Genomic DNA, 22,499 nt, shown 5'->3' on the forward strand with positions numbered 1-22,499 from the left:
CATTCCCAGATGGCATCCACATGTTTGGCACCAGGATGTTCTGTGGTGCCACTGCCTCCACTGGCCTTTTGGGTCGTATGGGAATGGCCTTGGATCCCTATTCTCTCCCTGTCCCTAAAGCACCTAACAGCCAGTGCGGATCTCCAGCCAAGTCCCCACAAAGCCATCCTGCAGGATGTCTAAACCTGCTTTTCTCAAGCCCCTCATTTCTGCTGCTGCTTCCCTTCCCTTGTACAGTTCCCCAGCAGCCTTTGAGCCCCGATGCTGCTGAGCTCTGGGCATGCTCGGTGCTCTCCAGCTCCCACACATCCATCATCTCAGGCTCACTGGCATTTAGGAAGTTCTGCTGAGCTCCCTGCCCTGCTGCTCTCTGGAAGGCCTCTGCCTGCCCAAGTTGCTCCAGGGCCCCCATGCCATGTCCAGCAAGCGGGGTGGAGGCAGCAGGGGCAGATGCACACCCTTCCTTAGTATCCCATTGTCCCTGGCACAGCTAAAGAGCCAAATCAGGCCCTGTTCAAACTTCAGCGGACGGATCGGTTCCTCTCAGGGATACGCTGGGCCCTTTCTCAGCAAGGTTGGAATCAAGTACACAAGCTTTGGGTTGGACATTCTGTTTACCAAAGCTGTTGTTCATCTGCCTCCTCCTGCACCCCACGGCAAACCCAAAACAACTGCAGGTCCTGGCCCTGCTGCAAAGGCAATCGTGGGGGTGGGCTCTGGGCTGCTCTCCCCATGGCCACCTGCCATCCCTTCCCTCTGGACAAAGCCATGCCAGAATGCACAAAGCTGCCCAGAAGCTGATGAAGTCTAGAAATAGCATCAGAGACAACTGGGCACAAGGGCATGGCTGTACAACTCAAAAGCTGACACAACCTGGAACTGACTTTGCAGGACTGCCTGTTCCAGCAAACACCTTTCTCCGTCCAAACCGGACACAGCTGACAGAAAACACCACCAAGACACAGAGATGGTTCACACATACCCGTAGTTTACTAAATGTAGAAGGATTGGTTCACAAGATTGGCCAACTTCAGCTGCTCTGACTGCCTGTTGGTGTTTTCTCAGCCATAAGACAGAGCAGGAGCCACAAGAGAGCCAGAAACCATTCAAAGACCTCCCCTGCTATTGATACCCGCTGAGGACATGAAGCCTGCACTACACACCCACTACAAAGACAGCCTGAAGTGCAGTGTCCTGCTGAGCTCTCCCTTTGCTCAGCTGCTTCCCTGGCCTCACACCACAGCAAAAGGTCTCCGAGCTCTGCCTACAGCACATAAACTGGAAATCCACCAGACAGGACTTAGGTTGGTGTCCTTACCATATGTCCTTTTCTCTCTGAACTCAGCTCCTGCTTTTTTCTCCTGTCATCATCATTGCCGGTGACATTTTTCCCATTCTCCTGCTCTCTGCTACTTATTTTGTTTGTGTTAGAAGAAGGAGAGCTCTTCTGGATGGGAGGCAATGGCTTGGAGGGAAGGAGCATAGAGGGAGATTCCACGGTAAACTTCTTCGCAAGAGTGTAGCCAGTCAGTCCTGCAAAATGGAAACACAAAATATAACAGAGGCCACAATGCCAACATAAAGCATCAGAAGCTACAGTATTTCATGTGAGAGATTCCCTGGAAACTTCTAAAGAGCTGCACAGGGAAACATGCTCCTGCCAGCAGCCACTTGAGGCAGACCAGGGAGACACCCTGACCCACTTGCACAGAGCCAGCACAGGAACAGCCTGGCCTCTGGGCTGCCCTGGGACAGCAGGGAGCCCAGAGGCCTGTGCTTTCCAGGAATGGCTCAGCTGCACACGCACCCTCCTGCTCCTCTCCCGGCCCCACAGCTGAGCAGCCCTACAGCTCCACGGGGCACTGGGAGCAGCACAGCTCAGTGCAGGGGGCACATGCAGGGCAGAACTGTTCCCTGGCAATGTGCCCAGGCTCTCTAGGCTGGCACAAGAGCCTTCCTCCCGCCAGAGAGCGGCCCAGCTCCCGCCTTACCTCTTTGTGAGGCTGAGCCATGCTCAGCCTTCACCTTGTCCTCAACTGGAAGTTGCTTCAGGCACCCCATGCCACGACTAGGAAGGGGGGTGGAGAGAGCGGGGGCAGGTGCACACCCTTCCTTTGCATTCTGTCCTTTTTGGCACAGCTAAGAAGTCACGTCCGGAGGTGTCCAACTCAGCACTTTGTCATCTTCCTGCAGGTCATCGAGCCTTCACCAGCCCAAAATGTCGGAGAGGTTTTCCCGCACATGCGGAGGCTGGCTGGCAGCATGCTTCCTCAGCTTGGCGCCCATCACCTTGTAGAGGGCGCAGGCAAGCTTGGTGACCACAGTGCGGACATTGGCGCTTCGGACAGGCAGCGCCTTGTTCCCCAGGAAGGACCAGAGCACGGGCAGGGCGTAGCGCTGGACGACTTCGGGGCTCCTGGGATAAACCCATGCCACAAGCGCTGCCGGAAGAGAGACACAAACTTCTTAACCACCAGCCTTAATGCAAACAAGGATCTACCTCTAGTTGTGATTTTGGGAGTCTCTCTGGCTAAGATCAGTGAAATAACAGTGAGAGCCCCATGATCCAGAAATGAGCAAAGCAGCTGAACATCCCCAAAACAGAACCACCAAGCCCTCAGGACTAATTTCTCCAGATCCGAGCCTTGTACCTGTGGCAGACTTCACACCTTTACTAAATCATTCCACAATCTGTTTCCGGCATGATGAATGACCAAAATGTCAAATTGCTGTTTATTTCCATTTAGAAGTTGTCTAAACCCACTGCTGAAGGTTTGAAAGGCACTTTAGAGAGGAAATTGAGAGATTTCTAATAAAAAGGATGACTCCGTTTTTGTGACCTGGTTTAATTAGCAGTGGATTTAGACCCCGCTAAAGCAAGGCTATAAATAAAGCAAGGCTATACACTGTCTTCTCTAGTATATATTGAGGTTATCATTTTTCCATCCCTTGGCTATTGCTGACATAGCAAGCTCCTCTGAGCAATCAATTATCAGCTGCATTTGGAGCATTTTGGGCAGCGCTGACATAGGAAGACCCTGACTGCACACCCTGAAATGCTCAGTCCAATGGCACTTCCACAGCACAGGCAGGGAGCCTCAGCACTCTGCTTCTGCCCCTCTGCCCCCAAAGGCTGCCTTGCACAAAATCCGTGCCTCTAACATGTGTGCTGAGTTTTGACCTAAGCTGTGACCCCCAGGCACTGCAGGCTTCCGCCTCAAAACTTTCCAAGAGCAAAGCAAGAATTCTGTGAGGACAAAACAAACTGATCCCCTGAAACAGCATTTGCCACCATTTTCCCTAAAGGATCAGAGCTGTCCCTGAGCTTCCAAGAGAGGAGCCAGCTTGGGAATTTTTAACCCCTCCCTTTCCTGGAGGCAGCTTCTGAGATGCCCCAGTGAGAGCTCAGCCCCGAGGCCGAGTGCCGCCCCCATCTCAGATGCTGCACACCTCTGCAGCAGCCAGGGAAAACCTGCCCAATACACCTTCCATGGGTATTGGGCAGGAGGGACAAGCTCAGCACCTCCTGATTTGGAGGAGCCACTCTAGTGTCTATTCACTGGCATTCCCTGTAAATTCTGCCTCGGAAGACCTCTTGCCTTAGAAGGGGAGGCCATACCTGAGAGATGCTCCGTGACATCCAGCAGAGCTTGGCCCTTCAGTTCACTCCTGCGGTGGCTGAACTCTTTCATCAGGGATACTTTATCTACAAGGGAAACACACATTTCTGCTCTCTCTTCTGAGGTCATAAGAGAAAGGACAGTGGGGAGGGAAAGGGCAGGGGCAACTACATTTTGTAAAAGAAAGGAAATTCCTGCCGATTTTTGAATCCTTTTCTTCTTTCCTTCCAGCCTACTTGGGAGGATTTTAAATTCCAAAAGAAAAGCTCTCCTTTCACATTTTAAATCCAAAGTTGTCTGCTGTACCAGGAGCTATGTTAAACATTTCACATCAGGGACCTCAAGAGTTCAATCACACGTAAGCAGCGAAAAGGTTTTGCATCCCAGAGCTTTGCAGAAGTGATCTTCTCTCTCCCCTATGGAAAAGGGTGAGAAGGCTCCAAAATGCACACCTCCATTCCCACCTGAAGGATAAGCTGTTTTTAAATTGTCAGGTTACCTGTGTGGATCTAGGGACAAGACTCCAAGTTACTCATACAAGAGCTATTAGTGCTCAGTGCCTCAGTAGCCTGTGGGTTTCTGTAACATCTGTGAAATCAGATCTTGGCAGAGAGACTGGAAAATGAACTGATTTCCCAATACTTGACCGGCGTATGTATTTTGGTTTTTCTTGTGCCTATCTGTCGCGGTTTTGGGGGTCTCGTTTGAATTTAAACACTGTTGCCTGCATTGGCCTGCAAGCCTCGAGTCCTGCCACTCTAATAAGCCAAGGCAAGCTTTTCCTGGAGACAGAACGTGTGTGGGATGAAGTTTGGTCCCTCACAGGGTCACCCAGGCTGGCAGTGACAAAGCAGGCAATCTGCTTCATTGGGAACCACTACAGAGCTACACCCCAGTGTGGGTTTCAGTAGCAGGGTATTATTAAGAGCTCCTTTCCTGCATGAGATACAAAAAGGAGGTCCCAAATGATCTTCATGCAAGCATGCAGTAAAGAACTGATCCTGCTGTCCTAATGAAGCTAATGCCTATGATGTGGAGCCTTCCAGGAGGCTGCTCTGCAGAGGTTCTGATGCGCCGCTGTCCCTTCATGCCAACAGCAAAGCTATTCATTTGGGAAGTCAACTGGGGCCCAGGCAAACTCCAAAAATCCCTTTGGCCCTGAATTCCAGCAAAGCTGTAGTCCAGCACTTCCTCTTCAGACAAGCAGCACAGAGCCAAGGGCTCCTGGGACTTTTGGGAAATGCTGATGCACATTCAAGCCTGGTGGGGGACTGGTGCGTAAGGACTGCACCTGCACAGCTTCTGGTGGATGTCAGCTGGAGGTTTCCACAGACAACAACAGCTGTCAAGGCACTCAGCGTTCTCTTGACTCGCAGAGGCAGAGACACACTTGAGGAGAGTCCATGCCAGGGCTCAGCCTTACCTAAGTGAGCCATGGATTCTTCCAGCGCTTTCACAGCTGCGGCATAAACCCCGGGGTCCTTTGAGTTTAGGTTGTTTGTTATTCCTTCAACCAGACAGATGATCACCGGGTTTAAGCCATCTTTCAGGATGCCTACGATTTCAGCCAGCACGTCCAGCGCCTTCTGCTTCACTTTCTTGTGCGTATCACCAAGTCTCGGGACAAAATAATCAAAAATCTGTGAAGAGAACAAACAACATGAAAGCTGGATTAAAATGTCCTTGTTTGAGGAAGGGACGCAGAAGTGAGCACTCAGCAATGTAAAAGATGAAAGTGATCCTTCCTGTCAGGTCACCACTTGCTTGCACAATTTCCCTGTTTTCCTGTGGGCCGCTCACTGGAATGGTTGCGCAACCTCATGCTGGTTGAAAGATTTTCATATATTTTGAAGAGCTTTGGGTGGGGACAGAATAGTTCCTATGGTGTTTCTCTCCACATTTCAGTCATTAAATTCATCCCATTTATTGATGCAAAACAGTATCTTTGCTTTCGAAGTATGGAACCAGATATTTACAATGCCCCTTTTTCTACGCAGTTGTCTCAAGTTCTGAGGACAGTTACGATTTTGCCAAAACTATGGCTGGAGGAGATCCAGGTTTTGTTCCATCTGTCTCAGAACCTGTGTCTGGAGAAGTGCAGGGCTCTGATCAACTCTTGCAGGATCCAGACCAATTGTCTACCCAGCAGGTAGACTTCTGAAATTTAATGTGCTGGACCGCTCTCATTAGAGCAGGTTCAGTCCCTTGACAGCCACATTATCAGGCACCATTTTCTGGACAAAGGGAAAAAGCAGCTACTGGGAGGAGAAGGAAGAGATCTGTCCCTAGCCATTTCCCTCCTTTTCCAAAGAGAAAAAAGACCCCCCAAGAAGGGTGAGCACCGTCTTTACCAAGAGGACTAGGGATGCCGATGGAAACGAGTAACCAGAGTTGTGCCTGTGCAAGACAAGTCGGAGTTTACAGAAGTATCCTTTTAAAAAAACTTGGTTTAAACCTGTCCAGCCTGATACTTCTCTTCCCCATCCAAACCCATTTTTTTGTCTAGAGAATAATTGCCACGCTTTCAGTGGCTGGATTCCCTTCACTTAACCCAAGTGGGAGTAGGAGACAGCAGAAGTTACACCAGCAGAAAACTCTGTCCTCATCTGATGAACAGCATCAATAGGCACCTGCCAGACAAATACATCTGGACCGAAAGAACTTGTCCTGAAGCGTGGACCTGAATTAAATATTTCAGGGTAAGAGGCAGCAGCCTGTCCCACACAGCCAGGATGTAGTGCCAAGACACACTGAATTAACTTGCCTGCTGCAGGCTTGGGAAAGGAGCTAAAGGAAAGGAACAATGAAGACACCCTACATACTTGGACAGTGTTAGTGGAGACGAGCTGGGGGCTGCTTTTGCACAGGTCTAGGAGGAGTGCCACTCCTTCCATCCGTGTCTTAAACTCCTTGGCTTCCAGGAGATTGTACAGCTTCTGGAGCGACTCCGTTTCTTCCACAGCCGGAGGTAACGTGACCTGGGCTTTTGGGCGGCGTAGGAGGCGTCCATCAGAGGTAGACTTCACCCTGGAAAATAAAACCAAATGCGGACCTGTTGGTGATCATACCTTCAGTTAATTGTGAGCAGAACATCTTGGGGAGGTTTCCTAATGATGTGATTTCAAGCTAGAAAATCCTGATCTGAAAAACAACGGGAGACCTCATGACAATCTGTCATGGGTTAGCAAGCATAGTCCCGGAAGTGATGTTCTTGCAAAGGAGTGCTTACAGCTCCTTCTGTGACCTGACAGAACCTATCAGCTGGCCACTTTGAATATGGACAATTCTTTAAGCCACTTAAAGTTGTGACCGCCTCTGTGATCCACACTTAAGAACAGGAAACCCCGAGGCAGACTCTCTCTGTCTTGTTTCCGGTGCTGGGACAGGTGGCTGCGGGCCCCGTGTGGGGGCCAGCGGGCCCGGCCCAGGCCCTGCTCAGGCCAGGCCGGGTCGGGCCACGGCCATCCTGGAGCCGACGGGCCCTGTTCCACCCGCGGAACCCCCCCCACAGCAGGGCTGTGGGCAGCCGGAGCGGCTCGGCTCCCCCTCTCCAGAGCTGCCAAGATTCAGCTAAAGCTGCACGGCTGTCTGGCAGAGGTCATGTGACCAACAGCGATAAGCCACATTCCAGCTGCAAGGCCTAGGTGAGATTAACCCTTTTAGTGCTATGAAGAGCTGAAAACCGGAGGGAAGTGAAAGAGGAGATGCTTAAAGCTGAAATTCTGTTGTGAAGCTATGATAGATCAGAGTACCTGCTGTAATTTCATGAAGGCATGGGGGGTGGAGCATTCAACTTGTACTTGTGAGCAAAAGCACTTGCGCTGAGATAAGCAGATGCTGACGCAGCTGTAATTTCATGAGAAGTTTGAACAGGGAGAGATGGAAGTGATGAGGACTTTTGCTCCAAATGGAAAAGGAGAAAACCTCAGGTCCTAGAGATGCTCCCAGAGATAGTTCTAAAGAGGAAGATGAGGAAGACCCTTTGCTTCCAGGGAAGGAGAAGGGCCTCTATTCTTAGAAATGAAATACTCCCAGAGATGGGTGAAGAGAACTTTTGTTTCTGAACGGCTCAACCTTAAAATTTTACCCCAGCAATTCAAGAGTGGACCCTCGAAAGCAGTTGTGGGAAAAGCTGCAAGACGGGGGAAGGGACTCACATGCAAGCAGAGAACCAACCCGGGTGGCTGGCTCCTTGCGATAATGTTTTCATAGCATGGGCAAGAGACTCCTCTTCCTAAATGGACTGAACAAGGTTATTATGGAAGTGGTAAACAGACTGAACATCTCAAGGGCTGTCTTTTTACATTATCACTGCAAGAAGGGAGAAAGGCAGGGGGGAGGAGAAGTGTTCTGAAGGCGTGGTATGACTTTTTTTTTCTTCTTTTAGGTCTGTTAATAAACTTCTTTCTATTCTTTCAAGTTTGGTGACTGCTTTGCGTTTCTCCTAATTCTTATCTCACAGAAGGTAAATAGTAATGAGTATTTTGGACCAAACCACTACACTAAATTGGTGTTTCTGCCTGGTTACAAACCAAACCCACTACACAATCATTACAGGAGACAATCTGCAAGCAACATTCTCACCAGTGCTTACTCAGGAAAACCAAGGATGAGATGCATCTCACTTCTCTCCAGACGGCTTCCCAGGTACACATGTCGCACTGCTTTGTGAGGAAAGAGAGACGCTACTTCCATGTTTAAATGCCTCATCATGAGGGAGGTGTGCGTCTTATAATAAGGAAACTCATCCCTCTGGAGAAGTGTCTCTACAGCAGGCATGACAATCTGGAAAAGTAGCTCAGATGCATCTGAACAGATGGATAGGGGCATATCTGAAGGATCCAGAAAATCCGTAAGAGGGATAAAAACAGAAGCCAGACATCCCAGCACTACGCTCACATGATTGCTTCCCTAGAGACTAGATCCACAGCTTAACAAACCCACTGGGAACAACTCTCTTGAGCATGGGAAGATCCTGACTACGCTACTGAGGCATGTGGTCACTCTCCTGCCAGCGCTGAGCATGACAGAGCTAAATAAATCCCCTCTGTTATCAGAGGACAACAGGTACAAGTAGCTCTCCCACTGGCAGGAAGAGACAGCAAGGACCAAATTCCTGTCTCAAATGCTGATTGCAGCACAGGGGGAAATAAACCAAACATGCTGTCCATCAAGCAAACAGTATGAAGGACAGGAATGTCAAGACAAAACGTCCACATTGAGACACCTGTTGACCAAAGTTGCTCAGGAACTGGCTTGCTACTTACTGCTCATCTTGGTACTGTCTGAGGGTAAGAAAACCATGACTCAGGAAGGCCAAACCACATGCATGGGAAGTGCTATTTTGGGGAACAGCATCTTGCTTCTAGACTGGGACTTCTCATCAAAACACCCATCTGAAAAAGACTGCTCTCAGAGGAAAAAAACCCTGCTTGAATTTACTTGTCCCAAGTGAGGCAGCGGAGACATGGCCCTCTCACAGCCTCCACAGCACTGTCCTTGCCAGTGCACTGGATCTTCTGAGCTGCAACCAATGGGTGTCTTTTTGTCGCCCATTTTTTGTGGAAACCCTTCCAGAGAAGTTGTGTTCAGCGTAATGCAGAAGGAGACATTTTTTATGATAGAGCATTTGTAGGGAAAGGAAACAATCTCTGGCACAGGTCATCTCCACCAGAAAGATTTTCCTGAGGAAGAGACATGTAAAGCTTGCCACGTGCTTTGTCACATCTAACTAAAGTGCTCAGTACCGTTTACTAGAAGGCAATGTGGCCTGGGGCTTCTTCGAGCCATCGCTCCTCTTCTTCACAGGCTTCTCGACAGATGGGTGTTCATCCTTCTGCGTTTCCATCCCCTACAAAGGCATAAAGAAACCCCATGGATCTTTAGAATGTAAAATAGGAAATTACCTGTTTAAAACACAACTTATAACCAGGATCACTGCTACCAAGGCTTGGGCAAACCTTTCCGAACTTACAGAAGGAAACAGGCCAGAGGTTCAGTGATGCCAACTCTTTGTTTTCAATAGCCCAAGGCAGGTTATGGCTGCTACCATACTGAGCAGCAGTCTAAAATCCCCAATTCATTCCTCTTGAGCATAAATGGGAATAATGCAAACTGGTAGGGAACTAATGCTCTTAAAGGAAGCTGCAGAAAAATTTGGACTCTTTGGAGGTTGGCCCATTGTGTTGGAAGTTGATTTGGTTCCACACTCACTCTCCCTGGTGCTGCACAAAGCCACACTCCCTTCTATAACGTAGGTAAAAAGAATAAAAAAATAACCCAGGCAAACAAATGATTTTCCTCTGGATGCTGCTGAATTCACTAAGCTTCTTCCAGCTGCACAGGGCATGACAGCAGGGCAGTATTCCCAGAAGACAGATAGTAATTGTAGGAATTGGGATTGACTGGGACATCTTTTGAATATTTGGAAATTTTCTTGGCACTACTGCTTCCTGTGTCTTTTGCAAAGACTCTGTTATCTCCAGAAGCACTGTTCTCACTTAATTGCGTCACTGGGGGCAGAGTAGGGATAGTGGGGTGGGGGGTTATGCTTAAATGTAAACACATTTCCTCCTCTTTCCCTTCCCTGTTTGTGGCCAATATTCAAAATATCCAATACCCCACTTTTCCCCTAATATTATCAATTCTTTTGTGCTGTGCAGATGAACAGGCTACGGATCAACAGTTCATTCCCAGGAGCAAAATGATTTGGCAGGAAAGGAATGAGATAAGATTAGGTCTGTTTGATCTCATATCAGCAGTGGCAATACTTGCACAAAGGAGACATTTCTCCTACCAAGCACTTACTTTCTTCTTCATTCTTGTCAGAATATCTTCCAGGTCACGGGTGGAAAGAGATTGTTCCAAAAGCCTTTTAAATTTTTGGTGATTCAGCATCATTTTCACCATCTCCTGTCCATAATGCCTAAAACAAGAAAGAAAGAAAGAAAGAAAGAAAGAAAGAAAGAAAGAAAGAAAGAAAGAAAGAATAGAAGGTGAACAAACAAAGGAGGAGCAGTAACAGAATAAGCTGATACCTTAAACTCAGCAGCTGCCATACCTGCATGAGAAGGCATTACCTACTCAGCAAAGAGAGAGGTTTACCTCCACTTGTCACTGCACAGTGCTGTCAGCTGAACACAAGAGGCAAGAGGAGAACGTGGGGCAACAGAAAAATACAATCTCACTCTGAAACTGTGGGTGCGCTTCTGTGGCATCGAAGGATCCCAGGGAACAAGCAAAACACCTCTGCTTTGAGTCAGAGCTTATTAGCAGTGTCTTGCTGCCATTGCACAGTAATTTGCCTTTCTTTAACTGGCAGGGAAGCCAGGACCAAATGCCTCATGCTTGCTTTTGATTATTCTATACCATATGTATGCACAGGGACAGCTAGTTGCTCATGCGTTCTTGGCAGCTATTAATGGGAATTGAATCCTCAAAGTGAGGGGATTTGGGTGGTTTGGGTTGATTTTGCCACTAGGAAACCACAGTTTTCTTCAGGAAGCAATTTGGAGGTCATTCAGCCACAGATAAGAGCATTATAGAAATCTGCAGAAGAGGTTTAGAAAGACTGAATACATTGGCTAAAGACCCCTGGAATATTTCTAGGAAAGTCTTAAGTTAATGAGAAATAGATGTATGCGATCCTTCAGTGATGAACATTAGCCAACATTTTGGCTTTGTCTTGTGCACCTAAGGCCAAGCAAAACTGTTTGACTGGCTCATCTGATGGCTCTTTTGATCTCAGGAAAGAATCATTCAAGTCCCAGGAAGTTGGCAATGCTCCCTCTTGCGGGACAACCTCAGGTTCCCCAGCACAGTCATTTCCCCAGACAAGCCAGGGCAGTGGTCACAGCACCAAGCCTGACAGAGCTCAAGAAGCCTTTGGACAATGCTCTCGGGCACATGGAGTGACTCTTGGGGGGCCCTGCACACGGGCAGGAGCTGGACTCGATGACACTGATGGGTCCCTTCCAACTCAGCGTATTCCGTGACTCTGTGAACCTCATCCACACAGTGAGGGAACTTAATATTTCCTTTAGCTTCCACTCTTTTGTGGTTTTGCCCTTTACAGCCAGACACCCAACAGTTTTCCTGTTTTAGGAGGTGAAATGAAGATCATTACCTTGTGTCCTTGTGACAGTCCTGAGCAAGCGTCCCTGCCGCGTGCGCCAGCCTCTCAGCCCTGGGCGTTCCTGCGAGCTTCGTGACTCCAGTTTTCTCCATCAAGGACAGGAGGAGTTGGGCCGCGCACTTCCGCACCTGGACGTGGCGGCTCCTGGGAAGAAGAGAGCGGACACTGGGGCACAGGGAGCAGAGGGACACAGCGCAGGCCTTGGCCAGAGCATGCTCCCTGTCATTGCTGGGGGAAGGAGGCCTGGGTTCTCCCTGACACTTAGGACACCTGTAGAAGGTTCTGTCCGCAGAGAAACACAAAGTTAGCACTCTACAGAAGGACTGCCTGCAAGCAAGAGTGAGGAATTCAGTCTCCCTGCACTATCTGATACTCAATGTCTTTCCCCAAATTCACTCTGAGAAAGGGGGAAATTAAAGACAACCCAGGCTGACCCATCAGGAGCCAGCCACTACACAGACAGCCGCAGCAGGATTGAGGATATTTGCACCCATTTACCCCCAAATCTGCAGACCTTGGGAAAGAAACAAATGCAGGGAAAACACGCTGTGGGACATGAAGTTGCAGAATATTCTGCAATGCAGCCAGTTTCTTCTGTGAGGCTTGGCAAGAGGTACATCTGAACGTTTCCCCCTTTTCCAAAGCTGAGGAAAGGGTGGCAGTCAGTTTAGCCAGCTTGTCCTGTTCTAGACAGTGTCTCTTGGGGACTATCAGGCCCAGCACCAACACTTAAGGCAGCACCTGCTTCAGCTGTCCCATGGCAGTCGGCCTGTGAAGGTGCCTGTACAGTGATTCATCATCTCAAGGCTAACATGAGACATCAGTTTGAATAGCAAGTGGGCCTCTAAGGCCAGGACAGTCCTACAAGACTCCTCTTGGCAGGAGCTGCACCTGCTGTGCAGGCTGTGCCACACCCAGCACGTTCTCCCCCATGTGCTCCATGCCCCAGCAAGAACCCTCCTTACTTCTCAAGTGAATGGCATAATGAGGATGCATGGTTTTTCCCAAGGCCTCTGTGGTTAGGGCTGTGAAATATCAAAGAGCGCTCACAGCTGCAGTTGCAATTGTCCCTCTTCCCACAAAACCACAGGGCTCTATCCTTAGCCTTTGCAGGCACTTTCACTTGCCCACCATTCACCACATCTAGGCAACTCGGACAGACTGGGAGAACTCCAGGAAGCAGCAGCAAGCTGAGTCAGGGGAGGTTGAGCTTGGATATCAGGAAAAAGTTTTTCACCCAGAGGGTGGCTGGGCACTGGAACAGGCTCCCCAGGGTACTGGTCACAGCACCAAGCCTGAGAGAGTTCAGGAAGCCTTTGGACAATGCTCTCAGGCACATGGTGTGACCCTTGGCGTGTTTGTTCTGTGCAAGGCCAGAAGCTGGACTCGATGAGCCTGATGGGCCCCTTCCAACTCAGCATATTCTACAGCTCTGTGATTCTGTCAACTAAAGGGCTGCATGGGGGCAGAAATAGGTGACAAGAGGAAAGAAGTGAGGTTGATTGGAGAATCAAGTCACTGAGTTCACAGAAGATGCAGGATACAGGACCCTTCCCTCCCACCGTTCCCATTCTCTCTCTCAGCCCTTCTCCCCCACACACAATAGAAGGTGAAGAATATCACTAAGAGAAGAAGAACCTACTGGACTCCACTGTCCATGAGAGCAGTCATTGCTCGTGCAGGAGTCACATGCTCCACCATGACTCCCAGGGTGTGACTGGCTGCTTTCTGAACAAACTCTGGGGAGTTCCACACCATCTGGAGAAGGACCCGAGCAACCTCATCCACCTCCGAGTCCATGTCCTTCTGCAAGGTCACAAAGAGCTCTCCAAGAGTGACGATTGCAGAGTAAGACACCTTTGAGCGAAGGTTGGTCACCTGGGGAAGTCATGCGGGGAAACATAAGAATCACCTTGAAAAGAAAACCAGTTGCCTTAGACAAAAGTCCCAGGAAATGACAACACTTCCCGCTGTGTCCAGGGGAACACAAAAGCACAGGCAGAGCAGAAGAGCACAAGCACAGAAAGGCACTTAACTCTGGCACCTACTTGTGCTAGGCCTCAGGCCTGCTTCCTGCAGGCCTAAAACATATTATTTCACTTAAAGTGTTCTACTTAATTCTTCTGGAATGTCCACTGCTTTGGTTTTAGGCCCTTTTATTCAAAAAACAAAGAAACAAATTAAAGCAAGGGCTGCTCTCAAGCCATAAAGGCACAAGTCATAAAGACAAAAGAGTCATTTGCTCCTGTTTGAAAAAGCAACAGCAGCAGTTGAAGCCCTCAGCCAGGAAACAGAAAACACAGGCTCAAGTCTACAGACTAATTGGCAGTGTTGAATTACAGCTTGGGCAGAGATTTGGACTGCAGCAAATAACATAATTAGTGTCTCCGCTTCTGCATTTGCACGTTGCATTGTAATGGCAGCTCGCTCCAAGAGGAGCGTGTCAGATGCCCGACCTACCAGTAAATAGAGCTACATGTGCACACAGATCCTATAGAGAGCTGACAGACATGAGAAAGATAAGGTCTAGAAACAGAAATGAAGGCAGTTCCTGAGCACACAGGGAGATGAACAAGCACATATCTACTCTACACACCGTGTAAGAAGCACGGAGGACGATTCAGAACAATGTTCTTACCTCGTTGGTAAGTGCCAAGCAAACCTCACGAAGTCTACAAAGAAGGACTTCTGAGTGGGACTCAGCCAGGTGTTTGATGCTGAAGAGTCCCTTCTCCTTCAGCTCCCTGAAAGGCAAGTACCAAAAAGATTGACTTTCTCTCCACCCAAGAACTAGGCAGCACCCTCTGAATTTACCAGGCTGGCGGCTCAGTCAAACAAAGGGAGGTGCTTTTCAAGCAGTACGTGATGAAATCGTGGAACTTGCTGCCACAGGTTGCTGTGGCTGTCAAAAGCATACACAAATCCAAGAGGCAAATAGAGGGCTTTCAGAGTCTTCATTTGTGGCCGTTTAACAAGACAGCCTTTCTGAAGTCTCTGGCACATGAAGTCCCTATGTCAGTGCTTCCTGGAGGCTGTGAGACCGTGCTATGCTGCTGTTTCTTGTCACCTCCCTGTACCTGTCCCTGAGACACAGTCCCATTGGGCTGTGTCTGGGGCATTTTCCTTCTTTGCCAGCCCCAGCAGGCAGTTCAGCAGTGAGAGTCTGCACTGGCACTCTGTAGCTGAGTTTCCACTCTGCAATCTAGGCCTGTCTGTCACCCACTCCACTCCACCTCACACATTCCCCAAGAAAGCAGCAGGATGCCCCAGAAGATTCCACACCCGGGCAAGAACAGCTGAAAGTCTGGCTTTTCCCAAAAGCCCCTACCTAAAACAGCAGCAACATGTTATTTACAAGGTGCAAACAACTCCCTCTCTCAGCACTTGCTTTGGGCAGGACCTGAGCTACAGGAAGGCGCGTGATGCATCAGGGCTGCAGCGCAGGGCTGGCAGCTGATGCCACGGGCATCCCTGAGTGTCACCCGGACCCCCCCACAGCTGCAGAAGCTCTCTGCACCTCACAGGGCACCAAACAGAAATGGGGAAGAGAAAGCCGAAGAGAAAGGGCAGAGCAAAGGCGACTGCACAAGGAGATGCATCGCTGCAGATTTTTCATGCTTATCCCAGGGTGAATGGAGTCCTTATCCCAGGGTGAATGAAGCATCCAGCAGTGAGTAGATGATAACCCAGACATCAAAAAGACAACCAGTATCACCTAACATTTGTGGGGTTATCACCTCTGGGCCTCTACAGGCCTCCTTCTGTCTGTGTCTAAGTTTGGGACACATTGTGAGTATTGACAAAACATCTCAGGCCCATATGAAGCAGTGAGAAGGAAACAGTTGACTTGCAAAAGTGCAAGATTCCTAGAGGATTTTATTTCTTTTTCCTTCTCTTCTGCCATGAGCCCCTCAGGACTAATGACAGGCTGAGTGACTCTATAGCACAACTCAGTGCATTTCTCAGAAAGAAGAACTCCCTGTAGCTGCTCCTGGGACTCACATGCGGAAGGTCACAGGCAGACCCTGACTCCTGCCACTGCCGCCAGCAGTGGGGCCAGAGACAAATCTTACTCAGTCCCACTGGGCCCCGAGGCACCCAAATCTCTACACTCCAAACTGCTGCCATCCTGCTTCTGGCTTCAGCCAGCAAATCATCTTGTCCCACAGCTTTCTCTCTTCCCTCAAGATTTCCTTTGCAGCCCCACAGAGCAGCAGGCAAAGCGAGGAAACAGCACGGACCTGCTGCAGCTGGAGCACTGCTGCAGACCAAGGCCAAGAAAAGGCTGCTCTCAAATCTTTATCCTCTCTCTGCTCTGGAGTGGTTTCACTGGTGCCCCTCGGCCCTCTGGGCTGTTGGGGCTCAGAGGCACTAGCAAGATGCTCTCCTAACCTACCTTAACGCTAAGAGGGAGACAGAGTGAACGGGGCCTTTCTTACCAGTCATCGCTGCTGAGCAAGGAGAGTGCCTCGAGCAAGGACTGCTGTGGCTCCAAAGAGGCTCCGTCCTTCTGCCCCTTCCCACGGAGCGGCTCCTCTCGGCGCTCGGCACCAGTGGCCGTCTGCGGGGTCACTGTAAGGAGAGGGTCAGCCATGAGCGCTGCAGCCCCGGGCAAGGCACCCCGCCATGGAGCGGCCTGCAGCCCCATCTCCCAGCCAGGCTTCCATGAGGTACAAACTGGCACTGGCTCAGAGAATTCCCTGCTCTCTGGCTCCTTGCTTTCTCCCAGCCCCCCCAGCTGGGCACAGCTCCTTGGCTCAACCTGACAATTGCCCACACAGCGCCAGCTCCCAAGTGCCACAGGTACCACAGCCAGCGGCACGTTCCTGAGGCCGCAGAGCTCCCACTCCCTGTGAGACAGTGCCCACCAGCAGGACTTGCTCCCCACGAGGGACCCCTCAGCTGCCTCTCCTGTCTCAGCGCCCTGATTTCCCCGAGCCCTGAGGACAGAGGCACTCTGCAACTCCCTGAGGAAAGACCTGCAGCTGCCTCGTGACAGCACCAAGCCGAGCCTGAACAAGCGAGTCCTGCTGGGCCCGGCTGAATCCCCTCAGAGCAGCTACCAGGGAACAGCGATACCTGACCCTTCACACCTCACAGCGCCTCTGTTCCCATTGGCTTCAAATATTCTAGACAGAGGGCAGCTGAGTGCACTTACATTTCAGCCTGCTCTTGGGAAGGGAGTAGTTCATGGATTTTGTTCTTTCCAAGCATCATGAATCTTTACTATTTCAATAAAGTACACACTGGCTGTATTTGAAAGATGCTGAGGTGAAATTTGTTTGTCCTCAAATGGACTTGTGTGCACACTGTGCAAGCCTAAGCTTTCTCTTGTGGAAAAATGGAATCTCTAGCCCAGATGGTTGATAAAAAAGCCTTCCAAATGCAAATTGATGATAAGAATACGTAAATACAGATGCAAATTGTTGGCAGACACAATCTCTTGATAGTCAGTTTACAAGGTATGAGAAAATTCAGATGATAAATGCATTTCTTAAGAAACCCACTTGTCATCCAAAGGACTCTTGATCATCAATTTCATGTCATGCACTCAACAGGTCGTTTTCTAATGTGTACAAGGAAACATCTGAGCTGTCTCAAATGATGGAGTTTAAATATTGCACAGAATCTAGAATATTCAGATGGGAGCTATCTGGCTGTCACTGATGTACCCCTGTCACTGCCATCAGTGGTGTCACTGCAGAAGGATGTGGATGTACACATCTATATTCAATAGGAATGGGGAGCCACGTCAGGCTAGTTCTGGTCAATTGTGAGCATGGAAGTAGCATGACTAGAAAAGAGCACTCAAAGTATCATTCCTAGCTCCCTTCTTCTTCTCTCACCCTACTCAGGATCATAGCACAGGCAGGCTGCCCTCACAGGAGAGGCAAGAGCCACTAGGGACTATGTGCTGTGTATTCACTGCAGGCAGCAAACAGCCTGGGAGCACCAGGCAGCCCCTCCTGGCTGTCACCTGCTACACAGGCCGCTGTATTTGGGTGGGGTGACACAGGAGGCGCTGCTTGTTCCCTCTTGGCATTGCAGGCCGTGGGATGGCAGCGGCGAGAAGCCATTGGGCACTTCTGGGAGCAGCAGCACGGCTGCACCAAGTGGCTGACTGCCATGCAGAGACAACCCTTGCTGGGAGAGCAGGAAAGCTGGCTGCAGAGGCAGACAGCAGCACAGGCAGAGGGCCAAGATGGAGAGTGGACAATTGATCGTGGTGGTACTCGTAGGTGCACAGTGAGCACACCCTGCCAGACTGCCCCGAGCTCATCCCTGCAGTTACAGCTGCCTCCTGGCACCAGTGCTGTAGTTTGCTCTATCAGGATGGGCAAAAGCCAGAGCTTAGGTCTTTACCACTACTTTATGCAGCTCAGCTTTCCAATGGATCAATAAGAACCAACTGCTCCAGTACTGCCGAGCTGGAGTAACTCAAGAGTAGATTTGCTGTTCATTCTCAGCACAGGCTATGAACCCAAGATCCCAGCTGTGGTGGCTGAATCAGGAGGCAGTTTGTGCTCCTTGTGCAAGGAAAACCGGTGCAGGAAAAAGCTGCTGTGGAGCAGGCTTACCTGAGGAGTTGCGTGGGAAGCTGCCGTCTCCATGGATGATGGGCTTCTTGGACAGTAAGGGCACGTTGTCCTGCTTCCTCAAGACCTTCTTCTTCAAGGCACTACCAGGGTGTTTCCTCTGCACACTGGAAGCTGTGCCATTGACAGGCGGTAGGCTAAAGCCTGCAGGGACCAAAGAGGAGCTTGGAAGTGGAGGGTGGCAATGGAAAGGCCCAGAAAACTTGCTGGAGCTGGGTAACATCTCTTTGTTATCCCAAAGAACTTCAAGTATAACAGTGGCACAGCACCATGGGAAAGTGATCACAGAATCCTAGAAGAGTTTATGTGGGAAGGCACCTTTAACCACCATCTAGTCCAGCCCCCATGAGCAGGGACATCTTCAGCACGAGCAGCTTCCTCAGGGCCCCATCTAACATGGCCTTGAACACCTTCAAGGATCGATCAACAACAGCTTCTCAGGGCAAACTCTTCCAGTGTTTCATCCCCTTCATTATAAAGAAATTCTTCCTAATATCTAATCAAAATCTACCCTCTTCTGGTTTAGAACCAAATTGCAGTGATGCTTCCCCGAAGAAACAAGGAAACCCCAGTATTGCTTTGCTTTTGTTTTCCTGTTTCAGAGGCTGGCTGGGGAAGTTACCAAAAGAAAGCGCAGATAACCTTGCGTGATGCCCTCGGGCTGAGTGCTGCCTCCTGAGGTCCCTGCTGCTGCCCTGGGGCAGCGCACACAGCACTGCAGTCAGAGCCCCTCAGCCCGGATTCAGTCGGCAACGCTGCTTGCTCCTGGGGCTACAACAGAAGCACTGGCTCGGGGCTTCAGCACAGCTCTACAGCACCAGCTCCTCAGCAGGGAGTGGTGGGAGAAGGGTCTCTGGGGTTTTCATTAGAAGGAGTTGAATTTTGTTTCTTCCAGGTTGCACCTTGGTTGAAAAGCATTCTTTTGGACCCGCTTTTCCTGGAGGCTGCTATCCAGGAGAGAGTCTGAAGCCCCAGTGTACTTTGCAAGACAGAATTTTACACTCTGAAGGACTTCAGAGGGGAAGGTGGGAAGCTGATATTCTGTTACGGACTCAGTGAGGCCATGGGCAAGACACTTCATGCCTCTCCATTTTTCTTTGGGGACCGGAAATACATCCTATGCAAACTCCCACTCAGATGCAAATGTAACAGCCCCCCAGTCTGAGGGCAACACTGTGCAGAGGGCAAGCAAGTGATCAGAAAGGACCACAGGTGTAGCAACCACTTACTTGCCGCAGCTGCATCCCCGGGGTCAACTCTCTGTGGAGGCAGCTGCAAGGACGTTTCCTTTTCTCTCTCTGTCTTGATCTCTTTCTCCAAAAGCTCCATTGGCATCCGCTCTAAGTTCCTTTGAGCCAACTTGCCCAATGCAGCACGGACCTACATGCAATGGGAATGCATCACAGACTGTAAGCAGAGACACACAAACCAGACACAACATCTCATCAGGAGCACAGAGTCCATAGATTTCCACAGTCCTTGATGCAGCTCCATGTACATTCCAATGGTTTCTGAAGAATGTCTCCTGTCCTCACCTTGGCAATTACACACAGTGAGGTGGAATGCTTTATTGCCATAACCTCCCACTGCTCCAAGGTACTGTTTCTCAGCCTGTGTCAGGAGGCCCTGCTTGAAGCAAGAAAATCACAGGAGTGCTCCAAGACAGATGAAGAGCCTACGTGATCAGTGAGCAGGCAGTTCCCTTCCTACAGGCCATGGCAGGAGAATAAAAACCATGTGCAATACGCAGCAAGGAGGGGTCAGTAGCTGTTGCTTAACACTCATGGCCAGGAATTGCAGCTGTTTCTCACTTCTGGCTTCTGAAGGACTCAGCTGCTCTCGGAGACCGTGAGGCCAAAAAGAGGAGTCACGTGAAAACAAGTTGCAGAAACATTGATGGTAATGCATGGAAAAATTGAGAATGAGAGGGCTGTGAGATACAGCAAGAAAGGTAACCAGGAAAAATCAAACTCTCCCATTTTATTTTGCACCCTTGCTTACACTCAGCATGAGAATCCTTGCTTCTGTGCTTCCCAGGATGCACTTTGCCCACATTCACTGATGTGTAGCTTGCTCTGCCATTCAGAACTTCTCTAAAAGGGCCTTTGCACATAAAGAATGCTTCTGGCATGACCTTAGCACCATCTCCAAACCAGTGACCTTGCCACCACTGGAAATAGCCAAGCAATTGCTCTGTAGCTGTCAAATATATTCCCAAGAGAATCCCCACCCCCCAAGAGTGGAAGATTATGGTTTTAAGGGACAGTTTGGGCCTAGCACTAAACAGTCACTGGAAAGGAAGTCTGCTCATCCCTGTCCTTATCCCTCACCTTTCCAAAGCCATCCTTCAGGGCTTCGGCACTCGTAAGGCCAGCACTGGTGGGGTGATCCATCTCCTTGGCCTGGCTCAGTGGGAGGCCTGTTAATGGAAGCAAAGGTTCCTGTAAATCTCTGGCACACTTCAAGCCCCCAACAGCGCCTTGCTGGGCAACAGGCAAGACAGCTTCCAGATTGCAGAGCTCTGATAAGACCCAGAGATTGTGTCTGAGAGCAGCAAGCTACATATGCCTAGAACCTCTCCCAATGGATGGGCTACTGCCACAGTGCACTGGCAGCAGACATGGCATTGCTCTGTGGCCAGCAGAATGAAACCTCCTGCATGATGGAGGCCTCAGCCCTGGATGCTGGAGAGCTGCTGCATTTGATAGAGAAGGGTAGAGACGGAGCTTGCTCTTGACAGAGATTCTTATCTGTCCTAATTCATGCTGATTTTAGTAAACATCTTCTCCCTGGTTCCTAAAAGAACTCCCGGGTTCTAATACCCGTAAGCATTTAGATCAATATTTTCTTCTCTTTGTGGCAATATTTTAGAGGACATGAAAAGAAAAGCTTAGGATTGCAGGAGTGTTAGCAAAACGTGAATTGTGTTCTTGAAATTGGATAATTTGCTTTCCCCGAGGATTTTCATTCTAAACTGTGTGAGATTGGGCCACTTTCAGGCCAGTCTGACTAAAGGCTGATTTTCCTAATGGAAGTGGAACAATGTAGCTCGTTTTGAAATACTCTTCAACAGAGCCGTTAAAACTCAGAGGATGAATCACTCTTTACATGGCTTCACAGAGGATTAAAACACGTGGCAGCAAAGTAGCAGAAAACCAATGTCTTAAATCCGGATTTTTTGCCCTGCAAAATGGTCAGCTTAATAATAAAAAAGAGTTAGATATGGGCTTTGAGGAAGGAGGGCTATTCTGGATTGGGGGCAAGGCCTTGGAAGGTAAGAGCATCTGAGAAGTTGACAGGGAAACTACTGATTCCAGGGTAACCTCCTTGGGACCAGTGCAGTCAGTCCCAAGTGCAAAGTGGAGACACAAAATATAACAGAGGCCACAATGCCAACATAAAGCATCAGAAGCTACAGTATTTCATGTGAGAGATTCCCTGGAAACTTCTAAAGAGCTGCACAGGGAAACATGCTCCTGCCAGCAGCCACTTGAGGCAGACCAGGGAGACACCCTGACCCACTTGCACAGAGCCAGCACAGGAACAGCCTGGCCTCTGGGCTGCCCTGGGACAGCAGGGAGCCCAGAGGCCTGTGCTTTCCAGGAATGGCTCAGCTGCACACGCACCCTCCTGCTCCTCTCCCGGCCCCACAGCTGAGCAGCCCTACAGCTCCACGGGGCACTGGGAGCAGCACAGCTCAGTGCAGGGGGCACATGCAGGGCAGAACTGTTCCCTGGCAATGTGCCCAGGCTCTCTAGGCTGGCACAAGAGCCTTCCTCCCGCCAGAGAGCGGCCCAGCTCCCGCCTTACCTCTTTGTGAGGCTGAGCCATGCTCAGCCTTCACCTTGTGCTCCCTGGCAGTGACCCCGGGGGCAGCGCTGCTCAGCTGCCCCTGCCGGGGCTCCTGGGCCAAGGCCCCCTGAGCAGGCTGCGAGCGGAGACCTGCACTGCCAAGGCCGGGCTTCCGTACGTCAGTCTTCAAGCCGAAAAGTTCAGCCAGTTCCCTTGGGAACAGAGGCATCCCAGGTCCTATCACACACCATGAACTCTTTCCCTTCTTCCTCTGGGTTTTTGTTGTAGACTCAGAAGAAGCTGTAGATCAGGTACAAGGGAAGAAGTGAGTTAGTTGAACTCCCACCTTTACAATCA

The 22,499-nt window shown here is 49.9% G+C and overlaps 1 protein-coding gene and 2 long non-coding RNA genes across 4 annotated transcripts; all 3 read right to left on the reverse strand.

The window, feature by feature from the left end:
- Positions 1–2,057: 2,057 nt before the first annotated feature.
- LOC125323445 (TOG array regulator of axonemal microtubules protein 2-like) lies at positions 2,058–10,459 on the reverse strand. 2 transcript variants are annotated; one of them, XM_048298401.1, is made up of 5 exons: positions 10,428–10,459; positions 9,368–9,471; positions 6,443–6,647; positions 5,044–5,260; positions 2,058–2,441 (listed from the first exon to the last, which is right to left on the reverse strand). In XM_048298401.1, the coding sequence occupies exons 1-5, from the start codon at positions 10,437–10,439 to the stop codon at positions 2,206–2,208; spliced, it is 774 nt and encodes a 257-aa protein (XP_048154358.1). In that variant the 5' UTR covers positions 10,440–10,459; the 3' UTR covers positions 2,058–2,205. The 2 variants fall into 2 exon arrangements, with proteins under 2 accessions (XP_048154358.1, XP_048154356.1); XM_048298399.1 differs by lacking the exon at positions 2,058–2,441 and having other exon boundaries at positions 4,661–5,260.
- Positions 10,460–10,505: 46 nt separating this feature from the next.
- Positions 10,506–13,438, reverse strand: LOC125322561. Its single transcript, XR_007202079.1, has 3 exons — positions 13,397–13,438; positions 11,746–11,898; positions 10,506–10,545 (listed from the first exon to the last, which is right to left on the reverse strand). It is a non-coding gene; the product is annotated as an uncharacterized LOC125322561 (long non-coding RNA).
- A 153-nt stretch (positions 13,439–13,591) lies between these two features.
- LOC125324008 lies at positions 13,592–19,607 on the reverse strand. The gene is made up of 5 exons (XR_007202752.1): positions 19,580–19,607; positions 18,333–18,494; positions 16,194–16,326; positions 14,393–14,498; positions 13,592–13,632 (listed from the first exon to the last, which is right to left on the reverse strand). It is a non-coding gene; the product is annotated as an uncharacterized LOC125324008 (long non-coding RNA).
- Positions 19,608–22,499: the final 2,892 nt, after the last annotated feature.

The sequence above is a fragment of the Corvus hawaiiensis genome, chromosome 3, assembly GCF_020740725.1.
Source record: "Corvus hawaiiensis isolate bCorHaw1 chromosome 3, bCorHaw1.pri.cur, whole genome shotgun sequence".
NCBI lineage: Eukaryota > Metazoa > Chordata > Aves > Passeriformes > Corvidae > Corvus > Corvus hawaiiensis.

Bases quoted from the DNA above. Each gene is read 5' to 3' on its own strand.
- LOC125323445 (XM_048298399.1), bottom strand. The intron at 6,648-9,367 runs GTACTGAGCACT...TTTATTTTCCAG, and splicing joins ACATTGCCTTCTAGTAAACG to GGTGAAGTCTACCTCTGATG. The intron at 5,261-6,442 runs GTATGTAGGGTG...TTCTCTTCACAG, and splicing joins TCTCCACTAACACTGTCCAA to ATTTTTGATTATTTTGTCCC.